Source organism: Oryza brachyantha, chromosome 7 (assembly GCF_000231095.2).
Source record: "Oryza brachyantha chromosome 7, ObraRS2, whole genome shotgun sequence".
Classification (NCBI taxonomy): domain Eukaryota; kingdom Viridiplantae; phylum Streptophyta; class Magnoliopsida; order Poales; family Poaceae; genus Oryza; species Oryza brachyantha.
This window is the reverse complement of record NC_023169.2, coordinates 3,924,605-3,934,080: the sequence shown is the minus strand read 5'-3', so window position 1 is coordinate 3,934,080 and position 9,476 is coordinate 3,924,605. Positions and strand designations below refer to the sequence as shown.

At 38.0% G+C, this 9,476-nt stretch overlaps 1 protein-coding gene across 1 annotated transcript; it reads right to left on the bottom strand.

Moving 5' to 3' along the window:
• Positions 1-1,010: 1,010 nt before the first annotated feature.
• Positions 1,011-9,438, bottom strand: LOC102700256 (protein phosphatase 2C 70-like). The gene is made up of 13 exons (XM_040526458.1): positions 9,177-9,438; positions 6,562-6,748; positions 6,271-6,444; positions 5,995-6,167; positions 4,942-5,100; positions 3,747-3,887; positions 3,623-3,684; positions 3,317-3,452; positions 1,869-1,963; positions 1,678-1,793; positions 1,456-1,585; positions 1,312-1,366; positions 1,011-1,227 (listed from the first exon to the last, which is right to left on the bottom strand). The coding sequence occupies exons 1-13, from the start codon at positions 9,360-9,362 to the stop codon at positions 1,075-1,077; spliced, it is 1,767 nt and encodes a 588-aa protein (XP_040382392.1). The 5' UTR covers positions 9,363-9,438; the 3' UTR covers positions 1,011-1,074.
• Positions 9,439-9,476: the final 38 nt, after the last annotated feature.

Here is a 9,476-nt window from a genome sequence, read left to right as displayed (position 1 = left end):
ATTTATAGGATTATTTTTTCTTTCTTTCCTTTTGTTTTCATTTAGCAGAACCACATGCTTTCCAATCATCTAATGGCTCTGTTTGATGCTTTTATGCAAGTGAAGGGAGAGAACCAGTCTACATACTCTTACATATGCTATCAGGGTTAACCAAACCTTCAGTTACCCTGCTCACCGTTAGGTACAGTAATGGTGACCACGTTGTAACCCCCGCCAAATTTAAATAAATTTTAAAGACAATTTGAATTTCTGAAAGATTCATCACACAAATCTTAAAACAGTTTACATGTGTGGAGAAGGGAATATATAATAGTAGAAGATAAAAAAAATTGTGACCAACATTTTCATCTAGGGAAAGAGCTCTAACAACTTGCAGTGCCCTAACTCTTTAAGTAGCAGAAAAAGGAATTGAATGATTTGTGGCATAGCCATCCTTGTTGCCTTAACCTGGCTCTGCAGAGAAGAGTAAAAAGGGGCAGCATTCACTATCCTGCTGGATTGGGACAAAGAGAATTTCAGAGTTACACCACTAGATTCTAGCCCTTGGCAGATTCCACAGTATTCCATTTCTGTCAGGGGAAAAACTGGAGGCTTCTGAAGCCAGGCCTAGTGCAAAAAAAGAATGAAAGAGACAATGCAGGAAATTATACCTGTATTACAGCTTGACTGGTGATGGGGTTTGGAACTTTGGAGTTGGGGTGGTTGGGAAATCACAGCAGTTTTCACTTGGCAGGATGTCCTTGGAGGGCTTACACAGTATATTCTTTGACATGGTAAAAGTTTTCTGATGAGCATGCAAGCTTGCACTTTATGCTTGAGCTTACAACAAGAAATTAAACCTGCTGAAATACAACCAGAACCTAATCAAATGATCAGGCAGTCTATGAACCAAGGTGTATCAGATCATATATAACCTAATAACTCAATGTTCACATTGTTTACAGTCACTGGAAGGATGAGCAACAGTTCTTAGCATTGCAGCATCTGTCACCATAGCTGATGCAAAATTATGGAAGCGACGAAGCAACAGCCCGGCAAATGATTCTTATAACAAGATGTCCAGAAATAGTCAAATCATTTGGCTATACAATGGTCTGTTCTCAAAATGTCAAAATCTACAAATATTACTGATGTATTGTCCTTGGTTCGCAAATTCCTAGCTTCACTTAGTATACGATTGGCTACTTTGTCTGCGGAGGCACTATCACCACTGTTTCTCTCCCTACCCTGTAACATATGACCAGTATGAGGCCAGAATTAAAAGAATAATGACAATAAAACAAAACAAAACAAAAAACAGTGCTCTTTCACCTCAACAACAAGCTGAACTGCCCTTTTAGTACTAATAACATCCCAGAGTCCATCACTGCACACATGAAAACAATCACCCGAATGTCATGATGGACAAGTTACATCAGTAAGCATTACCTTGATAGCATTGAGATATCATATTACCTAGCAATGACTGCACAAGCTGTGCATCCTTTTGTAATGTGAACAGCTTGACTCACATATGGTTCGGAGCTGAAGCGTGAATCTTGCTCTTTTAGAAACTTATCTCCAAACATCCTGGCAAGATTAAGTCCTGGAGAAATAAGAAGTAACAATAGTATAGCTTTCAGCATTTATGGTAGTTTTGGACAAGCACCCAAAACTTAAAATGGGAAAAGAGCAAACCATTTAGCCGGACTTCGCCAGCTTTCAGGGCTTGTCCAGTTCTTGCTATCCTAGCTCGTTCAGTTACACTAGCTACTCGATGATCTTCAGTCATTTCAATCATATTTCCATTGACACTGACAAAAATAGTCCAGTTATTCTCTAGTAAACCTTAGTAAACTTCAGAAAATAGGTAAAAAGGTGTTGTTTACCTCATAACACAAGCTGAATCACCAAGATTAGCACATTGGGCAAAACAATCTTTGTTTTGATCAAACCAAATCAGTAGGACTGTTGCTGTACATCCCTGAATAGTATCATAAACCACAGCAGTTGTTATTGCTAAATATAATTGAAGAGCAAAAGGCACAAAACCATTGATGGGCAATATAATATTGATAATGTGGAAGCAAGGGACAATGCAAGATAAACCAAACTTCATATTCCCAGCAGAAACAATTATTGCTAGATCTGATTAGGCTAGGTTTCAACCAAAAAAATAAGCTCATGAAGGTTTTTGGTATTATAACTTAATGAAGTGTCTCATATATACGTTTGTGGATAATACTTGCCAAATAAAAAAGTACATTGGATTAAAACAATTAATTCAAATCATGGGGTTGGGATCAGAAAATATATATTAGCAAATAAAAATGCTGCTCTATAATGACTGCCTAGGTCTACAACAACAAGCAGCAAATCAATAAAGTTAGTATCAACCGTAACCAGATGAATTCACAACACCTAATGTTTGGGAACAAAACTTTCACAACAAGATCTAGTGTTTGGGAGAAAAACTTTGTAAATCTGGATCCTGTGGATTGGATCAGTGATGATATCAGCAGTTATGCATAATGCTCGTCAATGATTAATTGAGTATGCAATTTGCAACTAATAGCACGAACTAACTACAGCATATTATTGTTGTTCTGATCAAAGATGATTTTAGATTTACTAATGTAGACCTATGACTTCCATACTGTAGGATATCTTTTATTCCTCTCCTTGACTGTTTGTAAAATGTGGAAAACCTGATTTTTTTAATCAATATGGAATTACATAAAATGGTTCAGAGATAATATGCTTGCTTCCCAAAAAACTACTTTTTAGACACCCCCAAAGTATGTAAAATCGAAAATCATCAGAAGTAACGAGTGTTTAATAGTTCAGCTACTGACATACTGACATGTCATAACCATGAAATGAACACAGGTTGGGAAATGAATTTACTAAGACTGCAGTAGGCAACCAATTGGAACTTTGGGATTCTTGCTTGTTACCAAGTACTAAGCAAAGAAATTTTGGTTACAATATGCTAATACAAATTCACAGTAATGTTTAATTCAGAATAGGACAAAACAGGACTTGAGTTGTGTTTCATTTATTGAACTAGACTTTTGATAAGAAAAAGGCCTCAGCTAATATAATTTTTTATTGTGCTCTGATGACAAATCTATCTCAGGTAATGAACAGTGTAACAATCAAAAAATAGTAAAGGATGGTTAAAAAAAGGCTGAACATCAATTTAATGCAAGCATTTGAACCACCCAAGGAGTAGAAATTAAATCACTAAAGTAGGAAGCCAAGAAGTTAAAACCAAAGCCTACTTTGGCAATTTCATCCTATAGAACAAAAATATTCAGAGAAAAGGATCACCAACCTCATACTCATGATCAATTGTAGCTTCTGTCATACTGAAAGCATATCTAAGAACATCAGAAGCATCTGAGTATGAAAGAACCTTTTCTTTTGTCTCACGGTGGGACAAAAGGGTTGCCAAATTTTCTGGAAGAATCCTAGAAATCAGTAGGGGAGAAAACATCAGTTTTCACATGGCTGTGATGATAAATAATCACTGTATACAAGAGAAAGTTCCATTAAATAATAGCCACATGAATCCCCAAAAGTGAGAACAAAAATCTATGCATCCTCTAAATTGAATATTGAGTGGACATGAAAAACTAACTTGCTGACAGCTATGGCAGCTCCATCCCCACCATGTCCATCAAAAATTCCAAAGAGTCCAAACTGCAAAACCAGTTGGTATCAAAAACAGTCGTATAAATTTGTGAGACTTAAGTGATAACTACCTGTTCAAGACCCTGTAGAGGGCACTGGCAGAAGCTTATATCCTCCATTACAAGCTTCTTCCCACTTCGACGTCCCACCATTGGATCAGATGCCATACCAATTCCAGCAGGAACTCGCTGATTTAGCAGTGAGATCCGGACCTTCAATGAGATAACAACGCAAATTATGAAATAGAACATAACGGTTCTACCAAATAATATACCAAAGAAAATTGGCCACAAAGTTTCAAATATGCTGCAGAGCAACTTGAACAACGAATGTGATTACCAATACAATGAATATACACCATTTTACGGATTGGAGTACATGGTTAGGAAGGCAAAAAAAAAAAAAAGGTTTGTGATAGCTGCAGTTTCTTAACGAAATCCCAATATCCAGAACATAGTTTGATTTAAATTCAAAATAAGAAAAGCGCCATTGTGAGTCAGCGTATGTTAGTTTCAGGAAGACTGTTAAATGAATTTCTAGATTAGCAACTGGAGAAATTAAATAGTCAATGAGGATAAAAAAATAATAGGGTAAGGGGAATTGGTCATGTTACTTAGAGAACTTATATAGTGCGGTAAATCAATGTAGCTTTACCAAATGGAGCAGCCAATTTGTTGATGATAAATTGATCATCAAAGTTACACGATTACCTCATCTCCAATCAAAAAATTTTAGCTCCTCTTTATTTGAGTTGTGTTAAAGGAACACACCTTTTTCAACTTGAATTAGGTCAAATATAAGGAAATTATGCTTGGAATGGGCTGTCCTAAGGTTCAGCAGATAGGCTTGGAACAGAAGAGAAGAGAACACTGATAAAAATGAAAATACGTATATTCCATATAGGCTGAAATGATGGGCGCAGAAGGGAATCCATTAAATTAAGCATTTTCCTCTCAGTTAATGGAAGAAAACAGGATGCTGTCCAACAAGAATTAGAAGTAAAATATATATAATAGGTTAGAGGACCAAAATTAGCATTTTCATTTCGATCACATGTACTAACAGTTTGAGATTACTGATAATTAAAAATTAACATGTGTTACTAATAATCAATTCTGGAAGATTCATGTCAGACTAATATAAACCTATGAAGGAAGTTGGTACACTAGTCCAATTATGCCTCAAAACAAAGAAAGTGGGAGTTCAACGAATATTTCAGCAAACTTCAGAGGAACAAGAAATGATATAAGCATATCAAAAACTTACAGATAATTTTGATGAAGTTCCTAGAGTTATAATGTCACCATCTGCTAGTTCAGCTGGTTCACCCCAGTGCCTGGACCCAGCATTTGGATGGTGAACTGCCCGGGAATTCAGGAATGTCCCATTCAAGCTGCCCATATCCACAATTTCCCATTTCAATGTCTGCAAATGAACTATCACTTCATTTTTTGAAACCAATGACAGTTCGATAGATTACAGCATATCGTTAATTACCATAATACAAGCTAGCCTTCCATTGTACAATTTCCTACTCGGTAAATGCTCAAAGACACTTTCTCATGATTATAGCCAAGGAAATAAGCTTCTGCCCGTTAATAACTAGCTAACAATAAATAAATGCTGAAAGAAAAGGCAGCATAGCAAACCTTTCTTGCAGAAACAGTAGATATAAGAATAGATGAAAAAATTTAGCATTGAGTAACTCTATAAATAAAAACCCTGAAAACTAATTTCTTCTTTAAAACCATGGTTTCGGGATCTCGTGACATTAGGTTAAGAGTATGTCGCCATAACAACTTGGCATCTCAATTCTCAACATTTTGATCAGTCATTGATAAATAATTACTACTGAACAAAACCCAGGTTCAAATCGAACAAAAAGTGCATCTTATTATCGAACAAAAGTACATATTTGAACAAAATATGCACACAAAATGGTAATGTTAAGTATCATTACAAGCATCACTATTCCAATTTAGTTACAAGGCTGGGGAAACAACTACTCCCTCCAGTTTGATAATTATCACTTTGGACAATGACAAAGTATTCTAAATCTATCTTTGACCATGATTTTCCATTAAAATATATACAATAAATAAATATTTACTTTTATTAAAGTACATTTTATGACTCATCTATACATGTTGTCCTAGAAATTTCAAACTACATATTTTTAAAAGTTATTAATAGTCAAAGTTTTAAAAGTTTGACCACACTCTTGTCCAAAACGACAAGAATTACGGAACTAGAGAGAGTAGTTAAATAGCACTAAATTGAACATACAAGAGATGAATGCATAATTCCTGAAAAACTAACCTTTGCATTCCAGTTTATTCGAGCATGTTTCCCTGACACTTCAGAGTCCTTCAACACCAAATCACTTGGGGGTACCCTCCCAAGAGTTATTGGAACTGTAGGACTAGTTGACTGGCGGGAACAACTTATTCCATGAGATGGGCCAGCAATGACCTCTACATCTAGGTTGCTTCCTGCATTTCTAGCAAAAGATTGAATTAGATAGGCATAAAAGTACCATTCTTTTGCAAATTATGGCTACTAAAACATTTTAATCAGGTTTGAGAGATATCGTACCATAAATATTATCCTTTACAGAAATGCTTCCATTTTGATTATCCTCTCTAGAACCACTTCTTATGTGTTTTTTATCAGGTCTTGACCAATTGGTCTGTTTTGCACACTTCAATGTGCTTCCCAAATGAAACTCTTCAGATGTATCATTTGAAACATCGATCACATGAGTTTCTCCTGCAAAATTCATAGCAATTTCTGTTACTGAAGAATACACCTGAACACAACACAGAGAAGAGAAATTGAAGTAGACATTATATGTCAGGAGTCTACCAAAGGTCTGGGTATGGTTACCTTGTGTAGTGCAGGATTCAGCAGGATAAACCCTGCCAGAATCACTTATTCCATGACTTCTTGGTGAAGTATTACTCCTATTTGTTTGAACTTTTGAAGATTCTCCAACAACATTTCCAGGAAAATTGTTACTCTGGCTAGAGTGATCATCCAGATTTTCAAGGAGAGGCCTGTTTAGATCCTCATTCTGCAAATGCATAGCATAAATCATCAAACCAAAAATACATGGATGTCCAATCAGTGAGCGAACAGTTTAATGCAACTCATGTGGTGGGCATTTGTCAAAAGATAATGAAGTGTACAGTTGAGTTTCAGGAGAAAAGGTTTTAGAAGATAAAAAGAAATGTGGAACTTCATCATCTTCAGCATCATGCATACAAGTAATACAATTCATGGAGTTTTGATCAACCAAGAACAATTACTTCAGCGAGTTCCAACAAAATGAAATGCTTAAATGAGTAAATCTGGAAGGTTCATGAAATTGAGTAATCATTTAACTTCTATCAGAAATGCAAGAAACAGAACAGTGAAACTTAATATTATTGGGCATGGGACACACTGTAAATCTTTGAAATATCGGTGGCATGTTAACAGTAATTTCATATATTTACTGAGAAAAAACACACCAGAGCTGAAGCAGACAATAAGTGAAACTACAAAAACTTTCAAATTTCATCACATCTTACTTTGAGTCTTTGATATACAAGTAACTAAGACAAAATACTGCACACAAATGCAGAATGTAGATTGATAATCCAATAATGATACACAGTTTCTTCTAGGGGAAAAAGGACTCAGGCTTCCAAATTTTGGTTCTGGTATCTGATATTTAGATGTTCTATCCATACCACTAGACACCTAATTGACTTTATCATTTTGAGAGGAAAAAGTCTATTTCTTGCCCATCAATTCATCGCTCGTTTTAAATTCCGCCCCTCAGCACAAACAATACCTGATAAATATCATCCCTCAACACTTAAAACCACATAGAAATCGTCTCTCAACCTGTCCAATAGTGGTTTTGGCACGTGGCACCCACATAGGATCTTAAAACACTGTAAGGTCCGTTGTCATGAACTGGGAGTCTGGAGAGAATAAGATAGGTGGGATGCCGATATTATGACAAGCAGCTCCAACTGCTGCCACCATAGATCCTACATGGACGCTACATGAAAAGTGAGCTAGAGCCACCTCAGATCCCATGTCTACATCAAGTAGTCCAAAAAACCGCATATAAACAAGAACGATGAGTTCTAACCAGTTTTGAGAGTTGACGACGAATTTTATCATTTTTGGAGATGAGGAACCCAAATCAAACCAAACCAAGAGTTGAGGAATAAGCAGTAAGCTTTTTCCTTTTGAAAAATCAAGATTGAGGGGGAGAACAAGTCAGGGGGATGCCATATCCATCTCACCGGTGTTTGCTCCATCTTCTTTGATTTGCGGAGCACTTCCATGAGCATTTCACACAGAGATGAGGAAGGGATAGCAAAGGGATTAAATACCACTGAGAAGAAGCCAATCAGTGTGTGGGCACTGCACAAGAAAGATGCTCTGCATATAGAAGAGTGCGGCAGCAGCGCTTATGGATGGAATCTGTTGATTGAAGCAGATAGATGCAAAATATAAGCAGCAGATGGACACGTGGGGAGGGTGACGGAGCGCATATCTCGTGACGGAGTAGCGGTGCGGGGAAGGCCGCTAACTCAGCATCCCTCCTTTTACCCCACCTTCTGCATGTCTTTTTATTCTTTGCCTTGTCTCCATGTATTCTTTCCATAATGTTTCAAAAAAAATAGAGAGAGAATTCAAACTAATCTTCAATTAACGGAAGTAACAACACTATCTATCCCCAGAAATTAATGTTCTGTGTTCATTCCACTGTAATTTGCTACTGTAAAGTGTAAAGACTTGACTTCGAAAATTTATAAAACAAAGAATTAGGAATAACCACTAAATTACATGTTGGATGTTTCCGGTATGCAACAAGGATGCATGCGGAAACTACATCGGCATGAACCTGATACTGTTCACAACCTTAGAGCTTCAAGTATATGATTCTAATGGCACATTCTTTAGGATTGCTCCAGCAATTTCTGAATTTCCATTTTAGAAAAACACGGTCCACAGAACACCGTATAACGCCATACATTTACCTCCTGATTTTCCTAATAAATACATCAATGTGCTTGATATATTCATAGCAACAATCAAGCAGCCTTAATGTCTCTCAATCCAGCCTGTATTTTTTTCTACCCAAACTCATTTAATTGAAGTATAGCATGTAACGTATTGCGTCTTTAAGCATGGCTGTGTCTTCTAATGCGCATAACCCGACCCCGATTTGCAGCCATTAATGGTCATCCAGCCAGCCAAAATAGCCTACTCCTCTCAAGGATTTACCAAGGCGCCCTCATTTCTACGAATTTCTCAGCAACCCGACGAGCAACAGCAAACGATACGAGAAACGACGAACAAGGCAGCAAAAAATTCGCAAGAGCAAGTTCGATTCGCGCGAGCCAACACCTCGATTCCGCCCACCCTGGCTGCGGATCAAGCGACAGCAGAGCAGAGAGAGAGAGAGAGAGAGAGAGCTCGGATCTTTTTTTCTTAACCTGGCAGGAGGGGACCGGAGGGACGGCGGCGACATCGGCCGCCGCCGCCTCGACCGCGCGGCGGCTCCGCAGGAGGCGCGAGCGTCGCAGCCGCCACCATCGCCGGCAGGCGAAGACGACGAGGAAGAGAATGGCGAGGGAGGCTATGGCGGCGGCGGCGAGGAGGAGGAGGGGCGGCGCGGCCATGGAGGGGCCGGGGTCTCGGGGAGGGAGGGAGGGCTAGGCCATCGCCATTCTCTCTTGTGCTTTCGGCGTGCGCGTGCGTTTTTTAGCTTGGCTGTTTAAGCTCGTGACGACGCC

Excerpts from the sequence above, each read along its gene's own strand:
- LOC102700256 (XM_040526458.1), bottom strand. The coding sequence starts at position 9,362 with ATGGCCGCGCCGCCCCTCCTCCTCCTCGCCGCCGCCGCCATAGCCTCC. Across the intron at positions 6,168-6,270 it reads TGTAAAGGATAATATTTATG|GAAGCAACCTAGATGTAGAG; the intron begins GTACGATATCTC and ends CTAGAAATGCAG. Across the intron at positions 5,101-5,994 it reads GAATAAACTGGAATGCAAAG|ACATTGAAATGGGAAATTGT; the intron begins GTTAGTTTTTCA and ends GTTCATTTGCAG.